A 24,764-nucleotide genomic window follows, 5' to 3' on the forward strand; every position below is an offset into this window, starting at 1 on the left:
TCTGCTCTTCCCATCCTACAGAGCCTCATATGACTTCACTAGACTCACCTGCCGCGACGCGGGAAAGTACCGACAACTTACTTGAGAAACATGGATGCCACCTCGAGGATGGCAACACAGTGTGCTGGAACGAGGATAGCAAGGATCACCCTCGAAACTGGGGCCTCTTTGCAAAATGCTACACGACTGTACTCATTGGTTGGGTCGAGTTGTACATGACTGGTATCAGTTCAGCCGGAGTAGGTTCTCTTCAGCTCCGCAGGACCTGCCCAATCTGACACATTCTAGACCGCAGCGTCGAACTCTGCTCGTATGGAGTATGGCATGAGCAGAACACTTGGAGTCTTCGCCTTTGTCACCATGTACCTACTCGGCCAGACTATTGGTGGTATCGTCTGCGCTCCAATCTCCGAAACCTTTGGTCGACGCACATTATACATTGGATCCTCGGCCGTCTTCTGTGTCTTCTCAGTAATAACAGCAGCCGTACCCTCTTCCACCGCCGTATACTTTGGTCGCTTCTTTCAAGGTCTTGCAGCGGCCGTGCCTGCTTGCGTCGCATACGGCAGTATTGAAGATATGTGGGCCGCTCAAATTCGAATTTGGGTAGTGTACTGGTACACTGTGTCCGGCTTCATTGGGCTCGTGCTGGGTCCCATCTACTCTTCGTACATCACTCATGTGTTCGGCTGGCGAGTGGTCTTCTATGTCTCTGCTGTGGTGGCCGCAATTTCAACATTCCTGTCGTTCTTCATGAAGGAGACCAAGGCCACACAACTGTTGCAGAGAAAGGTAGACTCTATCCACTCGGAGACAGGCCGCGACGACTTGAACGGGCCCGAATCCTCTTCAGGATTCTCATTGAAGTCTTTTGCGAAAGACTCTCTCTTCCGTCCATTGGAGTTCCTTGTTACCGAGCCCATCGTCTTCTTCTGCGCCGCTCTCTGTGCCATTGCTTTTGGATTGATCTATGGCCTGACAGAAGGTCTAACTGTTGCCTATACCAACCCACCCTTTGACAGGACCTTCTCGGAGACATCTTCTTCGTTAGCATTCATCGCCCTTCTCATTGGTATTCTCCTGGACGTCCTACCACGATTTTATGATGACTACCTGTTCAAAAAGTTCCGCAAGGAGCACCGCCGTCTTCTTCCAGAAACCAAGATCAGATCTTTCGCGCTTGCATGTCCAGCTCTTGCTATCGGTCTCTGGATTTTCGCCTGGACGATCCCACCCAGAGTCACCAATGTCCACTGGGTCGTCTCTATGATTGGCCTTGCCTGTGTAGGCTTCGCTACTGCTGATTTCAGTTATGTGCTTTTCGGTTACTGCACTGATGCTTACGGACCAATGGCTGCATCGGCCGTGTCATCGCTTAGTACTTGCCGTACCATCGCAGCTGCCGTCTTCCCTCTGTTTGCATACCAGATGTTTTCGGGCTTGGGAGCGAACATCGCTGCTTCCATCCTGGCTGCGGTAGCGACATTATTTGCTTTTACTCCCTTCTTGTTCCTCAAGTATGGACGCACGCTGAGGAAGAAGAGTAAGATGGCTGCTGATGACGAGGATTGTTTGACGGAGGAGAATAAGCATATGGATGATGAACCGAGCAAGGGTGATGCGGAGAAGAAAACAGAAAGCGCATAAGCTCTCGAGACGACTTGCTTGTCAAACAAAGCACATAATGTTCATGACCGACGATGCGTTCGGAGTTATCTTGGGTTCGTGCGGGCGTTAAAATTATCCAACCTAAAAGAGCATAATACATAAAGTAATCAGCACATCCTTCCAACGACCATATCGTCTTGTGCTTTCCGAAGAAATTGTGAGACTACACCAAGTTCAACAAGAATCAGGATCATGGTCGCTTATCATCCGACACGTCCTCGACATGCTCTGATACGATCTTATCCTCCGCGATGGCCTCTTCGGCTGCAATATCTCTCTCGGTCAATGTCACGACCTTGTCTCCAAATGAGGCAGCAATCTCTTCGAGTGTCTTGCGTCTGGTCTCACTGTTTGATGGTCAGTACTATTAGGTGACCACATCTGTGAAGTTGATACTCACGGGAAATACAGATAAGCGATGGCAAAGAAGAATAGCGAACATCCGACAAAGACATAGTAGTAGCTTTCTCCTATCTGTTGATGTCAGTCAGCATGGTGTTGGGAAACTCACACGCAAGGTCTTTGCATCACATGCCAAGTCTGGTGAAGTGTTCTGCAACGTCGAGAGGAAAGAACGAGCCACCTGTTGTGACTTCCTCAAAAACTTACGTGAGCAAATGCGCTGGGTCCAGCCTCAGTGATACCAACATTGACAATGAAATGCGATGCCGCAGCCAGGCCCATCACTCGACTTCGCAGTGCGATAGGGAGTACTTCAGCTCCTGTGAATGTTCTGTTAGCTCGGAAATAGAGGTAATGGTGTCCTTGCTAAGCCGCTTCCTTGAGAAACGTTCGAAATTTTTAACTTGACCACACCACAGCTACATGCTCTGGACAATGAATGCACTTACCGTACAGCCATGTCGTACTATTAAGCATGGCATCTACGTGGTTGATTAGTCCACAGCTGCAGGTGTCCTTCGGAAATTACTTACAGTATGTCACGACAAAAAGATAGATGCCGAGAATCGCAAATCCTTTCCCAACTTGATTGTCCGAGTTCTGAAATTGTCTTTGCATCACAGCAGCATATATCTCAACGATTACAATGCCTCCGAGTCCAGTGAGGATCATTCTGGACTGGAATCAGTAAAATCTTTGGACATCCAGGAATGTTGCACTTACTTCCGACGACCCCACTGATCTGTCAGAAAGGCCGTTGTGATGGCGTTCGAGAGGAATGCAATCGTACCGTATACTCCTGCTAAGGCCAGTATCTGCTTGGGGCCAATACCGAGTGATTTGTACAAGATTGCTATATCATGTCAGCATATTTTGTGGTGAGAAGATGATCCTTTCGCTCACTTTGATAGTACTGTCTATTGTCAGCGGTGTTCCTCATCTCTCATGCGGCTTTCAACGCACCTGAATGACATTTACGCCTGTCAAGCTAGTCATGGTTTGGACAGCGATTGATCTATGAACGACGGTGAGCCTGAAGTCTCGAAGCCGAGGAGGCGAACCACTTACACCAAGGCACGGTGCCTGAACAATCGGAATATCTCCTTATATGATTTGACTTCTCTTTCCACCTCATACTCAATCTGAGCCCTCATCAAGGCAAACTCTTCGTAGGCGGATTGTGGGTCTAGGTCTCGACGTATCTTGAGGAACTCTCGGCGAGCATCGTCGACTTTGCCGATACGTAAAAGTTGACGAGGTGAGTCGGGCATGAATGTCGCAAGGCCGCAGAATAGGATTACTCCCCATGGAACTTGCATGCCTAGAGGTAATCTCCATTGTGTTGGTCCGTAGGATGCGTAGCTACAGGCGAAGCCTACCCAGTTGGACATCTGCATCGTTTTGTTAGAAGGTGGCAATGCGATCTTGATGGTCGAATATGCTTACCATGGTTCCAAAAGCGATACCACAACCCGAAATGCCTCCTATGAGACCTCTGTGCTGTGGTGACGAGATCTCCGATAGGTAAATGGGAACTGTACCGACCAGACCACTGATTGCGTCAGTAAACATACAGGCTTCGTTCCAGAGTACCTACCCAACAGCATATCCAGCAAGCACGCGGCCTGCTAGAAACATGCCGATGTTTACACTCGCCGTTTGTATCACGGTACCAATGGTCACAACCACACAAAGAGCTTGCATGAATCGAAGACGACCAAGTCTATCACCCACAGCAGTCTGAGTCAGAGCACCTAGAGCTTCACCGGCGATGTAGACGGCAACAACCTGGAGTTATTAGTCTGTCATTCTAGTTGTTCTGAGACCAGTACTTACAGCGCCAGTGAGGCCTTTCGAAGGATGGTCCATGTAGTCAATCCAGCTTTGATGTGCGATCGCTGTACAGATATGAGTTCGGCAATGATCATGGGTGTCACAGGCACTTACTCGTTGTCGCAATACCCGTATCAAAGCCAAACAGGAAAGTGCCAATGGCTGCGAATAGCGCAATACCGAAGGTATACCATAACCCCATGGTGGTGATAGTTACAAAAATGGCTAAAGGAAAGGGAGGATCAAGTCAAGAAGAAAGCGTGAGCGAACAAGCACAATAAGACATCAGGATCTTCAGCTCGTGACTGCATGCAACATGGACGATCATCTTGACCTTTTTGGACCTTGTCGAGACCCCCGCACTGATTATCAAGGAGGTCGTGGGGTTGTGGGGGGCTTTGAGCATCGGGAAGAACTCCGCTCGGTGTAAAGCAAAGCGAAGGATTCGAGTAGGAACGAAGAAGGGAATGATCTGCCATGGTTTACAGCATTAACATGAAAGCCCTATTTAATTTGGTCCCCGGATTTGGTAACAACGATGCCGCTTAGGAAAAGTGAGAGGGGGTGGAGGCCGCTGAGACCCGCTCAGGGAAACCATCACCGGCTGAGGAAAGTTCGAGCTTGCAAGTTTCAGGGTCTGTCGTTCTTTCCCTTCATTTGACTGGTAGTCAGTGCAATGATGTTTTGCTTCTCGTCTGATCCCGTTCAGTCTTCATACTCCGATCTTGCCGTATGTTATCATCGAGGCAATGAACGGCCACCCCAATACCCCGGTTACTGCTGCGCTATACCTGCGAGACATGAGTGAGCCAGAGTTTCTTTCGCCAACAATTCGTGGAGCACACTCACCATACAACAGTCCAGCCGACCCTTCGCGCTAGCATGGCACTGGTTTGAGATCTCAGAGGACTATTGAGGAAACTCTGAGCTGTGGGATTCTGAAAGGTAGCTCTGATGCTACGAAGGTTGCGCAAAGCTGGTGTTGGACGCATGATCGTGTTTGTAGGACTGGTGAACGAAGATAACGTAGTGGTGACAAGAGACGTCGGCCGGGTAAAGACACAAGGATGAAGAATAGAAAGAAGTTGAGATGACAAAACGAGCGCTTCTGTAGAAACAAGGCTCCATCTCATGTTTATATGCTCGAGTCGGATCATCTTACCTGTAGCATTGCGTAGCTTCAGAAATGCGTCAATACGACTTGTGCCTACAGACACCGAATATAATTCAGGCCATATACGGAGAGGTCAGCAGATCCCGAAAGCTGTATCACAATGCAAGACGAGGCATGATAACCAGTTTCATGTGGTACACAAAAGCAGGGAAGCCGAGATTTTGCCGTCTCGGGGTTTGGAGGCAGGCGACGAAAACAGTGCCCGAAACAACGAAAATCTTTCGCGTGACTTCAGAGTTTCTTGTCGTGTTCGGGCTATGGTATCAGGGACCTCGAGGTTTGGAAGTGCTGTACGGCAGATGGCGGTATCCGGCATGCGGCGGCTAAGTCCAGACAACAGTGATACGACCTGGTTCAAGTGGCAGCACCACGTGCGAGCTCGAGTACTACGGAATGATCACCTCTCGGATGTAGTGGTCGATGTCATGCTTCGTCGTCACTGCGCTGTTGATGCTGCGATGGGTAGGTCGAAAGATGTATGATGGCAGGAACAGAAAGAGTGGTGCCAAGACGAAAGTCGACGCTGTTTGGAACATTTAGTGCGTTTCATTGGAACAGCTGCATAATCACACGGCGTCGGCCCCACCTCGCACCGCTCCTCCACCCTCCCGATGCTAGCCCCGGTGTAAACACAATCAACGAATCTATCTTATGACTTAGCGTGTGAAGGCCGGCCGCAGAGTACTTGGGCGTCAGTAAGATATTTAGGATGATGATCAGAGATGTAGTAGCAGCCCACTGCAATTAAAAAGACGAGTACAGCAGACAGTAAGTAGGAACAACAATCACGATGACGTAGATGCACTTGATGAGACAACCCAGATTGAAGGAAGGAAAAGTTTCTGGTACAGGTAGGTAATATGTACAGTTCTTGTAGGCTTTCGCCATCACAAGGAATAGGATAGTAGGTAGTAAACAAAAGAAACCATTAAGCCTTGGTGCTGGAGGCCTGATATCATGAAAGCGCCATTAACCCGGTTGTGTCGTGAGATGTATGTACAAGCCTCGCTCGCTCAGTGCTTGCAGAGGTTGATTGTCGGGTCGACGTCGAGGAGATCACCTTTTAGTTCTCTGTTTTAGTATTAATACCACTGTTGTGGTGAGGCTGCGAGAAAGCAAGAACTTACTAAGGTTGATCAACGAGTTACCGTCAACAGAGTTGCCTTGAGATTTTATTAGTTCGATGTCCAACAGTCGAAAATTGTCCTGCAAATTTACCGTTGCCGTTGTTGTTGCCAGCGGAGTTTCCATTGCCGGCAGAGTTGCCATTACCAGCCTCGTTACCGTTACCATTTCCCTCAGCAGAGTTTCCTGATAAGGCGTAAGTACGAAGTTATGTAGAGCAGAACACAAGCAGATAGTACCGTTCAAAGCTGAGTTGTCGGATCCGGGAGAGAGGAGGCTACCCAGGTTCTGTGCCGAGTCGTCGGATCCAGGGGAGAGGAGGTTGGTGAGAGTCTCCTTGAGGTCGGGCTGAGCGGCGGCGATAGGGGCAGCAACGGGTGCAGCGGCGACAGAGGTGGCCAGGGCCAAGATGGCGGTAGCGAAGATGGTCTTGGAGAGCATATTGACGGTGTTTGGTGTTGGTAGAAGAGCGAAGGAAGATGTGATAGCGATTGAAGAGTGTGAATGTGGATGAGAGAAGAGGTGGAGAGTGGACTCGCTCGATCTTTTATGCGTTGCTCGATCATAGTCTTGCAGACCTGCCAGTGCTGAATGACATTTGATCGACAATCGTTGATGTGCAATCCCACATACGCAATGAAGATGGATGCGGTTGCTGGACAACAAGGATCGATGGTCCCCGTATTGGTCAGTAGTTCCCTCGAGCTTAGAGTCCCTGTCAGAGCGTAAGAGCCGCGATGCAAATGCATCTCACACATACGATGATGTTGCAAGCGGCGTGGTCGATCTGGAGAAGTGTCGAAGATCAAATCCCAACTGGGATACCAAAGTCCCCACCTTGCACTGCCTTACTAGGGATAGTCTGTTCTGAGAGATTCACCTACCTGATTCGTGGCATGCAGCTTTGGAGGCCGATGACCCTCGTGGAGGATCGTTGCCATCTTCTGGTCTGCATTTCTCGGTAATTGATGATCGTCATTACTGAGCCGCAAAAATGTCGTGAATTCTCGAGATTGACGTTGCGATGAAGCCGGGATGGAGCTGGGGAAAGTTGCGAAACGTCATTCGCTCCTGCCATGAATCCCATCAAACACAACCTGCGTTCAGAATCATCACTTCAGAGGCTCAATCTGTAGAGAGAATGATTCGCATCATCACAGGAGACAGGGTCCGGCGAAAGCAGAAAGCCATCAAGCCTTTACGTCCTGAGAAATGGCGCATAAAATGATCAACAAGACATTTCGGAGAAAAGTACAGCCTGCAATAGCGTCGCTCCCAAGAGATCAACACCAAAAGTGGGTCAAAAGGAGCCCCAAAGATCTTCAAAAAAAAAAAACATCGTCACACAAAGCTCACAAGAACATCATTACCCACGCCGAACCAAAGAAGGTAATCGCATCGGAGAATTCAACGGATGAAGCCTATAGTATCTGGTTTTTCGCTACCAGAGCGCTCGCTGATTTTGGTTGATCTCCATCTCTTTTGCGATGGTCGCGTTCTTGTGAAATTGATTAGCTGAAGAGTGCGTCTATCGTTAAACAAAGCTGCGGAGAACCGGGGCGACTGAACAAAGTTTCGTTGACGATGGTGGCGCTTTCCACTATCTAAGCTTAATCGTAATTCTTATCCGGTTCGGTGGGAAGCAGTAGTTCAAGAGCCCCCTCCTGCACAAACGTACGAGGCTTGCGGCAGCTTGCGGCAAACTTGCAAGGTACACAAACCCTCTTTTCCACTTGAGTCTCTGATCCATCTCCGGAAAGAGAAAGTTTGAGCACTCTGGTCAGTAATAATCGCATAGAGAAAGAGCAAATGATCTTCTTCTTCAGCGTGGCGGGTCTGTTGATCTATTTGTGGATTTGCCCATCCTTCCGTACCTATTTCTTTCATCCAAGCTGTCAATAATTGCAAAGCCTCCGAGACCGATCGTCTGTTGAATCGGAAATCGGGGAGAGTTTTGCGATTGGATGATTTCAGCTAAAACCCGCCTGGTCGCTCGCCATCGACTTTTCACAAGCGATGAGCAAGGCATCTCGACATCACGACATGGAGGAACATGCCTCGGCTTTGGGAAATAGGATGCAACCCTTCACGCTCACCGCGACACGAACGAATCAGAGAGGCTCGTGTAGACAAGGATCGAAGAATCTACCAATCGATGAGTGAGAAGTGAAAATCGGTGGGTATGTGCATTAATAAATAAACAAGAGAATGAGTAAAAATGGCTGTCGCTAAAAGTGAAAGAGAGGCCATGGCCAACGTCGAATACATACACCACCGACTATCCACCAGCATCCATGCAAAATCCTCATCTCGTCACATCACAACACATCGTTCTTCTCTCTCGGCCTGAGTCATCCTACCGCCCGACCCAGGAGGAACATAGCCAGAATACTGTGGTGCGGCTTGTGAAGGCGCCGTGGCTTGAGGACCTTGTTGAGCTTGGCTCTGTTGCCTTCGAAGCAGAGAGTTGCTGCTCGTACGACCTAGAGCCATGGCACTCGAGCGCCTGCGATGCATGGATGGTGGTTGAGAGGTTGAGTTGCCGAGATTGGAACTGGCATAAGGACCTTGTTGCATCTGTAATGCTGACAAGGCGCCCAAAGCATCTCCCTGTCTTGGCTCTCGTGTTGCACCAGCTGGTCGGAATGGCCTGTCAGAAGCCGCCTGCTCGTATGTAGGTGGCTCGTCATCACCGTCGTCCCTCTCTCGGATGTATGGTGCATCTGCTGTAGGGGGTGCAGCGGTGGACGAGGTGTTGTTGTCCAAGTTACTTCTCCTGGGAGGTACCGGAGGGCGTTGCTCTGAAGTCGGACTGCGACCAGATGTTGCAGACTCACGTTCAAGAAACTGGCGTGAAAGCTCATCTTCTTGTCTGCGTCGCGCTGCTTGGGCACGGCGCTGACCGTCTTCCTCTTCTTCTTGAAGCTGAAGAGCCAACGCCATATCAGCATCCTCCTGCTCTGACCCATGCCCACGAGGTTCAGCAAGAGCTTGTGATTGAGCAGCAGCAGAACTCGAATCACCAACACCACCATTTGAGTTGCGGTGTCGCGAAGGAACAGTCTGCCAGCCATCTCCGTTGCTCTGAGATTCCGAAGGAGCATTGCCTACAGGTCTGAAATCGCCTGAGAAGAAGCTGCCAGCTGCACCACTGACATCAACCAAACTTTCCCAGACAATTTCATCATGAGACGAATAACCCGCATCTGTGACAAGATTCATGAGCGTGCCAGTTCTTGGTTGTTTGTAGAGTGTCGAGAAGTGATCGTTTCTGAACAATATAGCAATCTGACCAGGTCTCAAGTAATCAGTGATAAGCTTTAGGCCATGCTCGGTCAGCTGAGTTGGGTAGCCAGTGAGAAACTCTTTCATGAAGATGATGTCCTCGAACATTTGCTGTTCATCTGCGGAGAGACCGTCAGTTCCGAGCTTGTGTTCTAGTTCGGCCTGTGCAAACTGGAGATTGAGCGCATCATCGAAGGTTTTGGCCGAGCGGTCAAATGCTTCGTAAGCTGATGAAGTTGAATGAGGTATCCAGCCGTGGACAAGGGGGACTTCAAAAGCGCTGTAGAGACGCATCTCCCTTGTCTCGTCGAATGAGCCGGGTTTCTCTTGTGGCGAGTCTGGAGAGGCGACAAAACGCGGGTTCACATTCATGCCAGTGTGTAATGTGATGAGGAAAGAATAAAGATCGCCAACATCAGGAAGTGCTCTACTCGAGATTTCGGTCCTCCTAGCGAGCTCCTCAAATACAGCATCTAATAAAAGACCCAGGCTGATTTGTTCACGAGCACTGAGAGTCTCGACTAGAATTGTCTTTGGTGACTCTGGGGCGGACAAAGTCAGAGCGTTGACCAGAGCAAGCAGAGGGCAAGGGCCGTTTGCATTTTGCGTCAGGATTGGAGTGCGTCGCATCGAGCCATCAGAGCTGGCAGAAGCATCGAACCAGTTGATCTGCTTGATCTGGTACGTCTCGTTACGTTGTTTCTTGAGTAGCTCTTCGGCGGACTCGATAGGAGCGGAGAGATTGTTGCTATGTTCAGATTGACTTGGGTTGGTGGGTTCTGGATTCGTCGCTGGGGGTTGTGTTGCATGATCGGGGCCAAAGTCTATGAGAGATTCTTCTTGGTAGCCAGGGGGGTTGCTCGGAGGTTGCGGAGCAAAAGCGTTTGGTTGGGTGAGCACAGGAACAGTGGGAGCGTCTTTCGGAGTGGAGGAAGAAAGATGGTAGTTCGTAGAAGGAAGAGGAGGCGGAGGAGGAGCAGCAGGAGGAGCATTGAATGCCAAGGGCGGCGCAGTAGAGGCTGGCGGCGGAGAGGGCGTAGAGTGGAAGTTGTCAGAGAAAGCAGAGTGGGAGAAAGATGGAGGTGGGCCTTGAGGAGGCTGGAAGATGGCGTCAGACAGCTGCGGTCGCGGACTAGGAGTAGAAGTCCAAGGGCTCTGATTGTTCTGTTCTCTGTCGAGGTCTTGCTGCCAAGGGTTGGCTGAGTTTTGTGAGATCAGACTTCTTCTTGTACTCTTCTGGGGGATTTCTGGGGGAGGTGGTCCTAGAGCTTCAGCACCTATGTGACCATCCAACGATAAGGCGGCGAACGAGGGTGTTGGAGGCAGCGAAGGAGGTGGTTGAGAGGGCGGCGGCGGAGGAGCAGTACTAGGCTGGGCGGGTGTGGAGCTCCATATGGACTGGCTGTCTTCTGAAGGATAGGGCAAGGGTTGGTGCTGAGTCTGGTTCTGAGACTGCTTCTGTATATTGAGGTATGGATTGTGCGATTGGAACGAGTGTTGTTGGGGCTCCGAGGGCTGGGATCGGCCGACTCTCAGCGAGGCAGGAATGTCGCTAGATTCGGCCTTTGGCTTCTCAATGTTCCCATCTTCATGATCCGAGGAGAAGCCAGAGTTCCAAGTGTCATGTGAGGAGGCCGAACTACTGCGGGTACGTTGCAGAGATAGAGGATCGTCGTGTGGTGCTCGGTAGGCAGACGCGTGGTTGTTGAATGCAGATGGTGCTGTGGGAGAGGCAGGGTAGGGCGCAGAAGATGCTGGCTCGGCATTGTGCGAGGGCACAGGCTTTCTCGTCACCATGACTGGAGGTGTGAAGAGTGTCGATCGGTAGGTGCAGCGTCGAGAGCGCACTCGCAGCTATCTAAAGACACTCGACCGCGACGACGAGCGTCATACCGCACTCGTATCTCCGTAGACGAGACGCGCGGGCCGCACTGCCGAACCCCGGACGACTGAATGTGAGGCTGGGTTGTGGCACAGTCACGTCCTTCTTCTTGGTCCTGCAAACAGAGAGCAGAGAGCCGTGGCCTATCACTACATGTCTGCCTAGTATCTTTTCCCTCAGACCGGGGCTGTGCCGCATTGTTTTCATCCGTTCCCACATTGCTGGTGCACGTTCATTGTATTCTGGAGGCTGAACAAGCCAAGCAAGTGACGACTCGGGAGTCAGGACCCTCCAGCGAAGTCGCATGTGGCTGGGGCCGTATTCTCCAAAAGTTTTGGCGGGGTTTTTCGCACCTGGCATTCGAGAGTGGTAACAATCATACATCATGTCGATTCCCAGTCTGCGCATCCTGCTGGTAGGAAACGGTGGTCGCGAGCATGCTCTTGCATGGAAGCTCGTCCAGTCGTCACACGTAGAGCACATCTACGTCGTGCCCGGTAATGGCGGTACCGCAGGGTTCGTCCCCTCATAAGCAGCCACTGCCTTCCCAAATACTCAGACGAAGCCTCACAGTTTCCCCAACAAGGTCACCAACGTTCAGAATGTCAAGGCCGACGACTTCCCTGCCTTGGTCGCCTTTGCCCGCGACAACTCGCTCAACTTCCTGGTCCCCGGTCCTGAGGCCCCTCTTGTCGCCGGTATCGTCGACTACTTCGCTCAACACCTCCCCGATGTCAAGAGCTTCGGTCCCAATGAGGCAGCCGCCCGCATGGAGGGTAGCAAGGCCTTCAGCAAGGACTTCATGAAGGACCACAACATCCCCACTGCCGCCTACGAGAACTTCAGCGACTACGAACAAGCAAAAGCATACCTCGACAGCATCGACCACGACGTCGTCATCAAGGCCGACGGTCTGGCTGCTGGCAAGGGTGTCATCATCCCTCAGACAAAGGAAGAGGCAGTTCAGGCCCTCAAGGACATCATGTTGACCCGAGAGTTCGGCTCGGCGGGTGACACTGTTGTCATTGAGGAGCTGTTGGTCGGCGAAGAGTGCAGCATCCTGACCTTCAGTGACGGCTACAACATTGCCAGTCTGCCTCCTGCTCAAGATCACAAGCGCATCTTTGACGACGACAAGGGTCCCAACACCGGCGGTATGGGCACATACGCTCCTACTGGTGTTGTCTCTGCCCAGGAGAACGACGACATCCACAAGTCCATCCTTCAAGCCACCGTCGACGGCATGCGCAACTCTGGCAACCTCTTCATTGGCTGCCTCTTCACCGGTCTCATGATGACAAAGGCTGGGCCCAAGGTCCTCGAATACAACGTCCGCTTCGGTGACCCAGAGACTCAATCCGTCTTGACACTGCTCGAGTCTGACCTCGCCGAGCTCATGTACAGCTGCACAACAAACTCTCTCTCCTCTCTCGGACCCATCAACATCTCATCACGCGCTGCTGCCACTGTCGTTGTCGCTGCTGGTGGCTACCCTGGCTCCTATGCCAAGGGCACCCCCATGACCTTGAGCGAGACTCCCGAGGACACTGTCATCTTCCACGCCGGCACCGACATCAAGGACGGTCAGCTTGTGACAAGTGGAGGTCGTGTCATCGCTTCCACCGCTACCGGTCCTACCTTGAAGGAGGCCGTCGCTCGCGCATACGAGGGCGTCCAGACCATCAAGTTCGAGGGCATGCAATTCCGCAAGGATATCGCCAAGCGTGCTCTGAAGTAAACTCCCCCAAACCTGCTGCTGCCGTCTCTTTTCCCTTTTCACCTTTATATAGAACCCAATGTTATGATTGTCAAGATGAAAAAGTATACACATGCAAGTCCTTGACTTGCCCAAATTTTCCGACTTATCAATCCTTTTAGTCAACCCAACACAGCGTATTTTGTCGAAAGTGAAATGAGCTTACAAGGACCCCCCTTACTCGTCAAAGTTTTTGAATCAAGTTGACTCTCAAATACTCCCAACGAACACGAGAGTTCCAAACTCGCAGATTGAAATTAAAGGTCTGGCACCACTGATCTAAGATTATCATCTCCACCCTCATTCAATCCTGACTAAAAGTCTTCCTTCATCACATGTCGGTTGACTGTTGCAGAGCCCCAAACTGTATAGGAAAGGAGAAAGTGTGTCGTAGTCTTTAATACCAAAGCAGTTGCTTCTCTTTCCCATGTAACCAGTCATCAGCAGGGACTTGGGATTGCCATACTTCGTACAAGACATTTTTGCGTCTCATAAGGGGAGCATGCCTATTGACCTCCACAGCGGACATGCGCGTCAGTCGAAGGCAAGGCAAGGTAAGCTCACAACAGCAAAATGAAGCGTGTTTGAAGTCTCAACAATGATCAATTGCATGATTAGAAAAAAGGGAGGACGAGCAACACAAAAAAAGACAACTCCTATGACCCAAAAGTGGCAGAAGGAGAAGAAGAGCAACAACAAGCTATCCGCCTTGCCACCTTCAAAGAAATGTATGCCCCCCTCACTCCCATAACAGCGTACGTTTGCCCCTTTATAGTCGTAGCTCCGTATTTCTCCTTCATGCCTCCCTCCGTGGAACGTTTGTAAAAACAGAATGAAGAAAAGAAGAACAAAAACACCACCGCCGCCTCGTTGAAAATGCTCATTCAGAATTCTACTCGTCGTCATCGCTCTGGACCATGGACTCTGTGCCTCCACGGCTCTTGCGACCACCGAGGCTTAGCTTGACACGTGGCTGAGGTGTACCAGCCGTGGACACAGGACGTGTGTTGCCTGTCTCGGTCTCCCAGTCGGCAAACTCGGGGTACTTGGCAGTCTCTTCGGCGAGCTTCTTGACAGCAGTTTCCTAGAATCTCCATGTTAGCTGGTTGTGCCTTTGCAGTGTCAATACTCGAGAATACATACCTCGATCAGATTCGCGTCTTGGTACAAGACGCTGCCATCCTCGTTGTAGCTCCTGCAGTTGTCGCACAATTGTTTAATATCCTGTCTGAACTGGCGCAAGTTTTGGTATTGCTTCTTGTTGATCTTTTTCTGGATCTGTTCCATACAGATGGGTGTGCGGATGAGTTGGTAATAATCGGGGTAATGCTTCTGAGGGGGCAGCTCGATGAAAGGATCAATGATTCCCCTGTTTGCCAGGTCGGGATCTGAAGACACCTCTTCCAAGTCCATGAGTGTGTCGTGTACTGTGTCGAGAACTGATTGCAAGTGCTCGCGTTCTGACGGCGGCAAGAGATCGGGCACCTTGGCTTGACGGCCACGCTTTCTCGGCTGCGGTGCTTCAACTTCTTCCTCTGCCTTACGTTTTTGGACGGTCTCGGCCTTGGGCTTGCGACCACGCTTCTTGGGCTGAGGAGACTCTGAGCTAGCACGCGACTCTGGTGGAGGCGTATCCTCGCCCTCTTGGTCCCTCTTCTCCTTGTTGCCAGCACGCCTACTGATACGCGCTTGCTTACGGGCAACAGCCGATTCGATGTCGTCCTCGCTATTGTCGACAGCTTCAAGCCATTGCTCTTCAGTGAGACCATCATCGTACTTGACCTTGGCACGCTCACGATTGCCACGTCCCATGGCGACCTCGACAATCTCCTCGATCGGGTTGTCCTCGTTCACATAAATATCCGGAAGCTCTTGCTCGCACATGAGACGAGGGTATTGTCTTCCGGGCCCATACTCCTGATCTCTCTTACGATCACGATCCATCTGCTGGAAGAGCGTCAACTCGTCGTCAGAACGCATCATGATCACATTCAAATCGTCGTCATCCATTTCCTCTTGCTCAAAGGCTTCGGCTGCATCGGCAGACTCCAGCATGACGCGAAGCATCTCATCACGCTCCTCGTTGGTCGATCTGTTATCGAATTTACCAGCCTGAATGACTTTGCCATCCATACTAAGCTTGTAGTTGGCACGTTCGAGAATCTTTTCCTCCACAGAGTTGGAACTGATGAGACGCAGGATGCGCACCTCATTCTTCTGACCGATACGATGAGCACGATCCTGTGCCTGAAGATCCTGATGAGGATTCCAATCCGAGTCGTAGATAATGACAGTATCAGCAGTCTGCAAATTCAAACCGAGACCACCAGCGCGGGTCGACAGCAAGAAACAAAAGTAGGGCGAGTTGGGTGCGTTGAAGATTCTGAGGAGCTCACTACGGTCATCAGCCTTTGTCGAACCGTCCAAGCGCAAGTACTTGAGACCGCGAAGTCGCAAGAAATCCTCCATGATGTTCATGATTTGGGTCATTTGGAAGAACATCAAAACACGGTGACCAGATCTCTCGAACTTTGGCAAAATTCTGTCCAGAAGCTCAAACTTTCCGGCTGTACGCCACAAGGTATCGTTGGTTCCTCTGCCGGGGTTGATCTGATCCTCAACTTCTTCAAAGACGAACGGATGGTTGCAGAGTTTTCTCAGTTGCATGAGCATGTTGCTCAGACCACGCAGACCGGTCTTGCCACCCTTGCCGTCACTGACCATGAGTCTGTTGTGGCTGACAAGCTGCTTGTACAACTTGGCTTGAAGGGCAGAGAAATTGCACTTGATGACACGCTCCTGCTTATCAGGCAAGTCTTTCTCGACGTCCTTCTTCAGACGACGCAGCAGGAAAGGTCGAAGAACCTTATGGAGACGACGGATGACGAGCAACTGCTCCTCTTCCGACAACTCCATTTTGTCTTGTCCACCTGTGTTGGCAAAGGGAGTGTTGAACCATTCATCGAACGACTTGACAGATTTGAAGATGGTAGGGAGAACGAAGTTGAGCAAAGCCCAAAGTTCTGGCAGACTGTTCTGAAGAGGTGTACCGGTCAGAATCAGACGGTAACGCGTCGTGTAGTACTGAGTGATGGTACTGCTCAGCTTCGAGTTGGCGTTCTTCATACGGTGACCTTCATCTACAATCATGTGAAGCCACTTGATCTTGCTGAGTACAGGTCTGTCCTTGATGATGAACTCATAGGTAGTAAGCAAAACTTGGAAATTGCCATATCTGATCTGGTTCTGATGAGTCTTTCTTTGGGTGGGGGGTCCCTTGTAAACGATCTTTGTAATGGAGGGAGCCCATTTGTCAAACTCGTTGTTCCAGTTGGTCAATGTACTCAAGGGTACGATGACCAAGTAAGGACCTGGTTGGCGTTTCTTCTCGATAAGGTAGGTGATCAAACTGATGGTCTGGATAGTCTTTCCGAGACCCATCTCGTCGGCAAGGATACCGTTGAGGTTGTTGTTGTACAATGAGATCATCCACTGGAGACCCTTGACTTGGTACTCCTTGAGGGTACCACCGACGAGCATGTCGGCTTGTTTTGTGACTTCCTCCTTGATCTTGTGGGCGACTTCGTAGTAGTCGACCTTCTTCGATGAACCTTCGCCATCTTCGTCGTCAACGACAACCTCCTCCTCTTCTTCCTCTTCGACGATTCCATATCTGCGAGCGGCACCACGTTGCTGTTCCTTGACGGAAGCGGCGAGCTGGTCGAGGAAACCATCGGTCTGCTTGAGCAAATGAGATATACGGCTGTCCTTAGCCTGTCCGAGCAGCTTGAGGTAGGTCTCTTCGTCGTTGGCCTTGAGAGCTTGCAGACGTTGCTTGGCTGTTCTTTCGATACGCTTTTGCTCCTCCTTCTCGATATTGGAGTGAGTAGTTTGCATAAGACGACCCAGCTTCTGGATTCTTGTGCGCTGGTTGGCAGCGGAGGTCTTGAGTTCGTGGCCATGAGAGAGCACGGAACGGAGGAAATCGTTGTGCTTCTTCTTCTCCTTGGACTCGTGTGCGTCTTGCTGTTGCTTCTCGAGCTTCTCAGTGATGCGGGCTTCGCGCAAGGACTGCTTCTTGACACGGCGGTACAGAGCGCGGTTTGCAGTCATGGCCAGGTTATCCGACTGCATCATCTCGCGACTGACGTGCGCTCTCATTTGACGCTGTCTAGGCAGTAATGAGAGCATCTTGTGCTCGATGAGAGCCTTGAGCTTCAGCTTGCCGTTATCGACAGGGGTTGTGGATGACGTTGTGTCCCATGAGCCAATGTTGGCAGGAAGCTTGTCCAATTCACTCTTGCGTGCCATGATGCGGTTGTACAGAATAGCTTCCCTCTCTTCGCGTGCTCTGTCGACGTCAATGCCCAAAGGCATGATGCTGGGGATGATGTGGCGCTGGTCGCGACGGGTGTGATCGAGGTACGAGATGGAAGTGGGAACGAGGGCGTGAGGGTCCTTGAAGGATTGGAAGCGGTGGGTTCTGCTTGAAGGCTGGGCAGCAGGGGTAGCGGGTTTCGACGGGTCTGCCGTGGTCGACTTTTGCGATTGGAACAGAGACTCCTGGATGTTCTGAGGGATGGGCATGTTCTTCTGCAGGTAGTTGAAGGCAGACAGTTGTTGGCGCAAGGTGGCCTGCTGGTCGGTGGACAGGAGCGCCTCCTTTGATGCGGCCGACGATGGAGGCTGTGGCGTGGATTGTTGAGCAGCACCGTTCATGGGCTGCATCGTGGCTGCACCATTGAGAGCAAGGGCCTGGGTGTCTTGTGGGAGTTGACCGTTCTGCTGCTGTGGTTGCGACTGCTGCTGCTGGCGTTGCTGCTGGGCCTGCATTTGCTGCTGTTGGCGCATTTGCATCTGTCTCTTGGCCATCTCCGACCGGTTGCGAGCGAATTGGAGGATCTTGCCACGCTTGATCTGTTCGGGGTCGGTGTCAGGGACACCTGCAGCCTTGGCCTGGCCATAGAGCTTGATGGGATGTTAGTGATGGGATGGTAGTCTGGGGGTGCGGGCAGCGAACCGTGTAGGTCTGTGTCAGATATTCCTTGGTCAGTTGTGGGTGGTTGGCCTGAGGATTCATGCTCATGCCGGGCTGTTGTTGCTGGACGGAAGCCATGATGACGGGGGTGTTGCGCGTGGCTGTCTCGGAGTTCAGTCAATTGAGCCGGGGGGCCAATTCAGCGACAGCGGTAGTCGCGGTGTCGACGGCGGGCGTTGCGAGACGTGGTTGGCGTTGAATCGAGTCAAGCTGGATGGACGCTCGTTCGTGATGGCCGGCGTTGATGACTCGGGCTGTGGTTGGATGGGAAGGGCGTGTGAAGCGGTCGCGCTTGCCTCGCGCGTACGAGTGGGCGAAAAAGGGAAAGTGAGCGTCGGGCGTCGTGATTGGCACTCTCCGAATTAAACACCGTCGCGTCGACTGCTTGGGATACGCGTTGCAGTGAACTTCTTGATGGCACGAAGCGGGGGTATAATTCCGGGCGATGCTGTCGCTCGACAACCGAACCTCGCGCAAGACAGATCTGGAGCCTGAAGTTGCTCGGCGGCTCTCTTCTGCCAAGCTCTTGGCAGCCACGTGATGCCACATCACATCCGTTCCGATCGCTCAGTTTGAGCACATCTCACTGCACTGCACTGCACTTCACTGCGAGAGAAGCCCTGAAAATACTCGTTCTTACTTCACTAACTATCAAGCATCGTATGGGAAGGTAAACAGTGAATGCTCACTCCAGGCATTTCATCAGATCACAACTCAAATCACCTGCAGCCCTCTTTTTATAATCGACGACCAGATCACTTCTACCATTCACAGAGACAATTCAGAGCGAGAAAAAACTGCATTACATATTAGCCAGACAGGTCATGTCTGCAGTACTTGTCAAGACAAGAGTCTAGTCGATTCGTATCGGTCGACATCCACTCTTGCTATGCCTCGACGTAGTCCCAGCCCTTGAAAATGGAGAAAAAGAGCACCCAGCAACACATCTGCTTGTCTCGCATAGTGCGCATCATTCTCTGTGCCGCTGTAGTCATCAATCGCCAATGAGGCAGCACCAGCATGACATGATATTACAAGCCATGAGAAGAGTGGCATATGTAGCAAGAGTACTTGTGGTCGGCACCATTAGCCAAAAAGTCATAGATCCATTCAGCAGGGGGCAATCCGCCAAGCTGGACAGGGTAGATGAAATCCGCAGACGCATGGATGTACGCGCTATCCAGCGTCTGCGAAAGAGACTCTCACTACGCGCTTTGCTATTTCATTTTCCATATTGTACACGAACTCGTTATGTTCTCGAATGACGAAGGCTTCGTCACTCGCAGCTCATGACTTCGTATACGTCTCTGAGTCTGGTATATCGATCGATGGTGGACGCGTTCAATCAAAGACGCGTGTTCTGGGCTCCAGCTCTTGTGGCGCGTCGGCCAGGTACCAATGTCGCGTTTGTCATGTCGTAGAGTATAGGCGATCGACGAGCTCCTGGTTCGGGCACGAGTTGCTGAATCGAGACTCCTGCGGATCTGGTGTCGATTTACTTAAAAGTGATTGTCGAGTGAAGAGTGCAGGTGAGCTTGGTCGTAAGACCCGGGGGAGCTCCGATATCGCTTTCTCATGCTGTTGTGATGACCCTGGACAGCATCTGTTCTCTCGATGCAATGGTACAACAGCAAGAGACTCTTTCATTCATTGCAACAGATATGAAGAGAAGGAGTGTTTTGATATGATAGAAGGATTGTTCTGTTGACAATCGACAAGATGACAGTTTTCGTTGGACTTTGTTGGACATTCGAGAAGTTTGGTGCTTCGACTTGGTTGCTGTCACGAATTGGCTTGCTCACAACATATTTATGCCACAAACTAGAGGATTTTGAGAGAGAGAGCAAAACTATCACTTTTGATTCGCAAGTACTCAACTAAGACGATGAACAGGAAAATGCGTCGCCAAACTACCAATGTGCAAAACGCCTCGAAAAACAATGCTCCTTCCTCCCCCTGTATGCTCGCAAGAAAATCACTTCCACCTGCTTCCACTCCAAATTGAACATATGATCTAGTACTGTCGCGGAATGTCGGACGAACTCAAAGCGCTACGCTTCATGGGTGGTGGTGGTGGAGGCTTCTTGGCTCTGAATGTACAAGTCAGTATGGGACTTCGATTGCGCGTTCGCTTGCAGGAACATACCTTGAAGGTGGTGGTGGAGGAGCAAGTTTCTTAGCTCCGCCGTCCTGCTGGGACCAACTAGCAGAACGCGAGAAACTAGGAGCAGCATTGTACGAGGCGGGAGAAACAGATCTTTCGTCGGCATAGCGGTCGTTGTCCATGGCGTAGTCATCCTGATCGCCAAAGACGTCCGAGTTTGCACTGTCGTTTCGTTTGGAAGGTCGCAAGCCCTGTCTGAGGGACAAGGACGAATCGGTGGGTACACGAGACAGACGAGGCATAGCAACAGGGGAAGCGTCGCGGGAGTTGAGGCTCGAGGGGCCCTCGAAACGGGCAGAAGGTCTTGTAGGAAGGTCGAAGCCGGCCAACTCACGGCGAGGAGAATTGGTACCAGAAGGTGCGCGTGCGCGGATTGGAGGACGGAAATCGGTGACCGGGCCATCCTCGTCAATCTGACGGAAAGAAGCAGAGGCCCCAGTGTTAGAGCGGGATCTGGGTGCTCTGCGGCCTCCTGGAATGGCCAGACCACTGCCAGCGCCAGCAGAAGTGCTGCATACTGTTAGCATACGCCCGTGTCAATTGTAGTCGTGCATCAACGTACGCTGGCCAATCTCTCTTGGCTTGCATGAGGATCTCTCGTGCTCTGTCGTAGTATGCCAATTCAGCGTCCAGGAAGGTGGACAAGTCGTTGATGCTGTCGACCTCTGCTTCCTTGATGTCCAGCATCCTGCGTTGTACGTCGTCGCTCGACTCGTCATATTTTGCCTTTTGGGAGCGTGCCGACTCTTCCAGCGCGAAATCGTCCTTCTTTGCTTTCTGCAGCTTGTTCATCGAGGTATCGTATGCGAGGCGGCGCGTCTCGAGTCTCTTGCGAGCAGTCTGGAAGCACAGGGTCAGTGATGGGCTGGACAGCTGGCAGGCAGTAGACTCACCTGGTATTCCTTCATCTGGGCCATGGACCTTTCAGTCGACTCGAGCCAGCTGTTTGTGGCATTGGAGACGTAGCTCTCCTGCATGCGAGCGATCCTTTCGTTGGCTCTACCAAGGGCTGCGACGTGTCAGTCAATTGTCCGCCGCTGATAGCATCGATCGCGATCACGTACTCGAGAGGCACTGTCCAAACTCCGAGTCCGGCTCGAAGTCGTCTCCGTGGCTGGCCATGGTGGCTCCTAGGTTGGAAATGGGCAACGTCTTTTCCTTGTCCTCGGCCTCCTTGGTCTTGGACAGAGACTTGACGTACGTCGTCATACTCCTTTGCAGACGCTCCATACCTGGAAAGCAGACATGTCAGCACCGAGGCCTACACTACGTGTCCTGCCCCTGGCAAGCGGGGAGACATACCTTCGTGTCTCAACTGCATCTCCAGCTCAAGAGCCTTGAACTCGTCCGAAGCGGCAGTCTTGATCTCCTTGCCCATTCGCTCGTCCGTCCATTGCTTCATGCGGTCGAATCTCTTGCCGATATTCATCTTGGCGGTCCTGTTTTTGTTTATCTGCTGAGAAGAAAGAAAGGTTGTTGTACAGTGTCCGAGATGTCGTCTGCGTCCAAGTCGGAGAGCAGGTCCAAGAGTGTGTGGGAAATGAGGGCAAGCACTGGCGAGAGGGGCACTGCCGCACTTGATTTAATTGATGTGCCGTGGTTGGAGTGGGGGGACGAGGTAACGCGAGTGGCAGGGCTGGCTGTGAAGCAGCCTTTAAACAGGAAGCCTGTGATAAGTCAATCGGTTGAGCCGTGACTCTATTGGACACCAGCTTTCGAGTAGAATGTCTTTAGTTAAACTTCTCATACATAATCGAAACCCGTCTTTGCGGCCACTTTCCCCAGACTCTCCCAGACTCCACCAGTTTAGGGGGAGGCCACGGCCGAATACACGCGTTCCTAACCATGTTCCATAAGCTTTTTTTAGGCCAGGCCAGAAGCTAGTACACGCGACCGCCACGTCCGCGGCCTGTTTTGCTGAAGAACTCTGCCGCATCTCGATGCTTACCCGCTTGTAGTTCAGTAGTCTTCCTTGTGCCTTGTTTGCGACTGCAACGAGACTATTGTACGTGAGGTTTGTACACGCTCTACGTTCAACGGCCATCGCTGTGTGGAGATGCCCGGCGGCTGTTCTGTCAGTCGCGAAACAAAGGTTGACTCGCACTTATTTGACCCACCGTTGCCAAACCCACTAACCACACAGGCACAGCCTTCTTCCCCTGCTTCGACGCGGCCCGTCGCCTGTCGGTAGCGAACAAGGACGATCAGCAGTTGCGAAGTAATACACTCTTTGAACCCTATCCATAGTGTATGTCACCCCCTGATCAGATGTACAATCACCTCACATGTACAGTCACTGGTGCAATATGCTACTGGGAATCTCGACGTGCTCATGAAACATTTTTGGACATTCCTCGATGATGCTGCCTGTGAAAAGAAAAAGCCATTTTGCTCGTAGGTTTTTCTGGCATTCCTGGTATCTAACCCCGAAACAGTACGGTATAGTAAATGCCAGGCATCGCTCATAGTTTTTTGGCAAAGTAAACGAGAATGACGACCCAACCGACCAGCACTCCGATCCCCTAACCACTTTACTCCTTGGTCTTCTGTGTACCACGGAGCAGACCAGTTCTGCGGGCGGCAATGAGACCAGCCTTTTGACCCTGGGCGGCGTAGCGGGAGATGGTCGAGGCCTTACCGATATGCTGGTGGTTACCACCACCGTGAGGCTGTAAATTGTGTCAGTGTGCTGTTTGTGCGTCTGCTGGGTGTGGCGAATCCTTACATGGTCGACGGGGTTCATGGCAACACCACGAGTCTTGGGCCATGAGTTGCGCTTGACGGCGAACTTGTGCTTAGCGCGCGAAGCCTTAAGGAGGGGCTTGTCTGTTCTGCCGCCACCAGCGACAATACCGATCATACCACGGACGCTGGACTTGACGACCTTCTTGGCACCCGAGGGGAGCTTGACACGGGTCTTGCCCTCGTCGGGGTTGTGGCCAATGACGGTAACGTAGTTACCGGAGGTACGGCCAAGAGCACCACGGTCACCGATCTTCTCCTCGACGTTGGTGACAACGGTACCCTCAGGGCAGGATCCGAGGGGAAGGACGTTGCCGATGGTGAGGGAAGCGTTCTTGCCGGCGTAGATGAACTGGCCAGTGTACATGCCCTCGTTGGCGATGAAGGTCTCGGTGTGGAGCTTGAAGCGGTAGGGGTCACGGAAGACGACCTTGGCCAGGGGAGCACCACGTCCGGGGTCGTGGATGATCTCCTTCACGACACCGCGAACATAGCCGTGTCTCTCAGCGAAATCGAGAGTACGGAACTGGGCGGGGGCCTTGTTGAGTCCTTTGAAGAGCGTCTAAGTCAGCGGGAGCGTTCGGATTTGATGAGATCGATCGGTTGGAGATGCGTACTGGTGTTGGCCTGCGAGGAGCTTGTGTCAGTAGATGATTGAAAATTTCGCGACGGCATGCGCGCTCTCGGTGGAAGGTGGACATACAGTGAAGATAGAGCCACGGCCCTTTCTCTGGTTGCGAATAACACGACCCTAGATATCCTGTCAGCACATTGCGCGCTGTATTGCTGGGTCCTGGTGGGTTGATTTTTACCATCTTGAATGTGGTTGGCGGTTCTGCTGTCGCTGGGCGTGCGAGAAATCGAAGTCGTCAAGCGCTCGAAGGTATTTCGCAACGCCAAGTCCACGCTAGTGTGTGTGTGCGCACTGTTCGGCTTATCCTCGCCGATTCGCCGACACGCTTCCTCGACCACCATCATGAGCTGCATCTTCACATCATCCACGTCTTAATTGTCACTCGATATTTCAATGCGATTACACTGACCGGCTGGGAGAGTATATCAACATGTCCCGGCAGTCATTCTGATTGGCATATCTGCATCACTGTCGCTGCTCGTTCGTCTGAACAATGCCATGCGTCCGAGCTCCAGCTTGCTCAGTATCTATCTAAGGACTGCACTCATCCCCGTTGCTAGAGCCATGAGTCTAGCTAGCTCGATACTGATGTATGCACAGCTCACTGCTCAAGGTGCAATGTGTCTCTCGCATGTCAAGTCCTGCCAAGATGATCCCTGCCGCAACCAATCTTCAGACAGTGGTCTATAATGACCAGAGACGTTGTGTCAAATGAGCTCAGTATCATCTGACCAGGTCAGACCTACTATGTAAATGTCGGGTGTTGGTATTACTGGTAAGGCGATAACATCTACTTTGGAAAGTGCAACCTGAGACTAGCTCCTTCCTCAAAAGCATACTGTTACCTGTTCTCCCGGGTTGTGATTTCCGCCATCCATTGTCAGTCAATCAGCACTCTACCGACAAGCTCAATTCGGAAGAATCGCTTCAGCCCCAAGTACACGACCTCCAAGAACAATGTCTTCTCTAGCTCTCACAGTCTTCGCAGCCGTCGGTCTTGCCTCTGTCAGTATCGGGAAGCAAACAATCGTTCCTGGCCACAGCGGGTTCTCACTAAACAC

The 24,764-nt window shown here is 51.6% G+C and overlaps 10 protein-coding genes across 10 annotated transcripts; 3 read left to right on the forward strand and 7 right to left on the reverse strand.

The window, feature by feature from the left end:
* Positions 1-29: 29 nt before the first annotated feature.
* On the forward strand, positions 30-1,647 carry AUEXF2481DRAFT_3729 (uncharacterized protein; the record flags this gene model as incomplete). The annotated part of the gene is made up of 2 exons (XM_013489816.1): positions 30-239; positions 289-1,647. The coding sequence occupies 2 exons, from the start codon at positions 30-32 to the stop codon at positions 1,645-1,647; spliced, it is 1,569 nt and encodes a 522-aa protein (XP_013345270.1).
* A 136-nt stretch (positions 1,648-1,783) lies between these two features.
* On the forward strand, positions 1,784-2,418 carry AUEXF2481DRAFT_628068 (uncharacterized protein). The gene is made up of 2 exons (XM_013490158.1): positions 1,784-2,025; positions 2,080-2,418. Exons 1-2 carry the CDS (start codon positions 1,920-1,922, stop codon positions 2,307-2,309), a joined length of 336 nt encoding a protein of 111 aa, XP_013345612.1. The 5' UTR covers positions 1,784-1,919; the 3' UTR covers positions 2,310-2,418.
* Positions 2,419-2,473: 55 nt separating this feature from the next.
* AUEXF2481DRAFT_628305 (uncharacterized protein) lies at positions 2,474-4,569 on the reverse strand. Its single transcript, XM_013490159.1, has 9 exons — positions 4,018-4,569; positions 3,907-3,968; positions 3,668-3,858; positions 3,517-3,622; positions 3,139-3,461; positions 3,034-3,085; positions 2,974-2,983; positions 2,794-2,923; positions 2,474-2,743 (listed from the first exon to the last, which is right to left on the reverse strand). Exons 1-9 carry the CDS (start codon positions 4,103-4,105, stop codon positions 2,596-2,598), a joined length of 1,110 nt encoding a protein of 369 aa, XP_013345613.1. The 5' UTR covers positions 4,106-4,569; the 3' UTR covers positions 2,474-2,595.
* A 1,571-nt stretch (positions 4,570-6,140) lies between these two features.
* On the reverse strand, positions 6,141-6,643 carry AUEXF2481DRAFT_28171 (uncharacterized protein; the record flags this gene model as incomplete). Its single annotated transcript, XM_013489897.1, has 4 exons — positions 6,141-6,148; positions 6,205-6,240; positions 6,296-6,388; positions 6,442-6,643. The coding sequence occupies 4 exons, from the start codon at positions 6,641-6,643 to the stop codon at positions 6,141-6,143; spliced, it is 339 nt and encodes a 112-aa protein (XP_013345351.1).
* Positions 6,644-8,515: 1,872 nt separating this feature from the next.
* Positions 8,516-11,284, reverse strand: AUEXF2481DRAFT_3732 (uncharacterized protein; the record flags this gene model as incomplete). Its single annotated transcript, XM_013489817.1, has 1 exon — positions 8,516-11,284. The coding sequence occupies one exon, from the start codon at positions 11,282-11,284 to the stop codon at positions 8,516-8,518; it is 2,769 nt and encodes a 922-aa protein (XP_013345271.1).
* Positions 11,285-11,371: 87 nt separating this feature from the next.
* Positions 11,372-13,107, forward strand: AUEXF2481DRAFT_96437 (uncharacterized protein; the record flags this gene model as incomplete). The annotated part of the gene is made up of 2 exons (XM_013490079.1): positions 11,372-11,885; positions 11,943-13,107. The coding sequence occupies exons 1-2, from the start codon at positions 11,755-11,757 to the stop codon at positions 13,105-13,107; spliced, it is 1,296 nt and encodes a 431-aa protein (XP_013345533.1). The 5' UTR covers positions 11,372-11,754.
* Positions 13,108-13,749: 642 nt separating this feature from the next.
* AUEXF2481DRAFT_38460 (uncharacterized protein) lies at positions 13,750-14,057 on the reverse strand. The gene has a single exon (XM_013489974.1). The coding sequence runs from the start codon at positions 14,007-14,009 to the stop codon at positions 13,782-13,784; it is 228 nt and encodes a 75-aa protein (XP_013345428.1). The 5' UTR covers positions 14,010-14,057; the 3' UTR covers positions 13,750-13,781.
* On the reverse strand, positions 14,018-17,844 carry AUEXF2481DRAFT_64204 (uncharacterized protein; the record flags this gene model as incomplete). Its single annotated transcript, XM_013490046.1, has 2 exons — positions 14,018-14,209; positions 14,269-17,844. 2 exons carry the CDS (start codon positions 17,842-17,844, stop codon positions 14,018-14,020), a joined length of 3,768 nt encoding a protein of 1,255 aa, XP_013345500.1.
* A 2,224-nt stretch (positions 17,845-20,068) lies between these two features.
* AUEXF2481DRAFT_629018 (uncharacterized protein) lies at positions 20,069-21,868 on the reverse strand. The gene is made up of 5 exons (XM_013490160.1): positions 21,630-21,868; positions 21,392-21,559; positions 21,221-21,336; positions 20,890-21,167; positions 20,069-20,837 (listed from the first exon to the last, which is right to left on the reverse strand). Exons 1-5 carry the CDS (start codon positions 21,754-21,756, stop codon positions 20,267-20,269), a joined length of 1,260 nt encoding a protein of 419 aa, XP_013345614.1. The 5' UTR covers positions 21,757-21,868; the 3' UTR covers positions 20,069-20,266.
* An 836-nt stretch (positions 21,869-22,704) lies between these two features.
* Positions 22,705-23,924, reverse strand: AUEXF2481DRAFT_96443 (uncharacterized protein). The gene is made up of 5 exons (XM_013490080.1): positions 23,882-23,924; positions 23,773-23,820; positions 23,687-23,696; positions 23,053-23,618; positions 22,705-22,996 (listed from the first exon to the last, which is right to left on the reverse strand). The coding sequence occupies exons 1-5, from the start codon at positions 23,882-23,884 to the stop codon at positions 22,859-22,861; spliced, it is 765 nt and encodes a 254-aa protein (XP_013345534.1). The 5' UTR covers positions 23,885-23,924; the 3' UTR covers positions 22,705-22,858.
* Between the last annotated feature and the right edge of the window lie 840 nt (positions 23,925-24,764).

The sequence above is a fragment of the Aureobasidium subglaciale genome, assembly GCF_000721755.1.
Source record: "Aureobasidium subglaciale EXF-2481 unplaced genomic scaffold scaffold_6, whole genome shotgun sequence".
In the NCBI taxonomy this organism is placed as follows: domain Eukaryota; kingdom Fungi; phylum Ascomycota; class Dothideomycetes; order Dothideales; family Saccotheciaceae; genus Aureobasidium; species Aureobasidium subglaciale.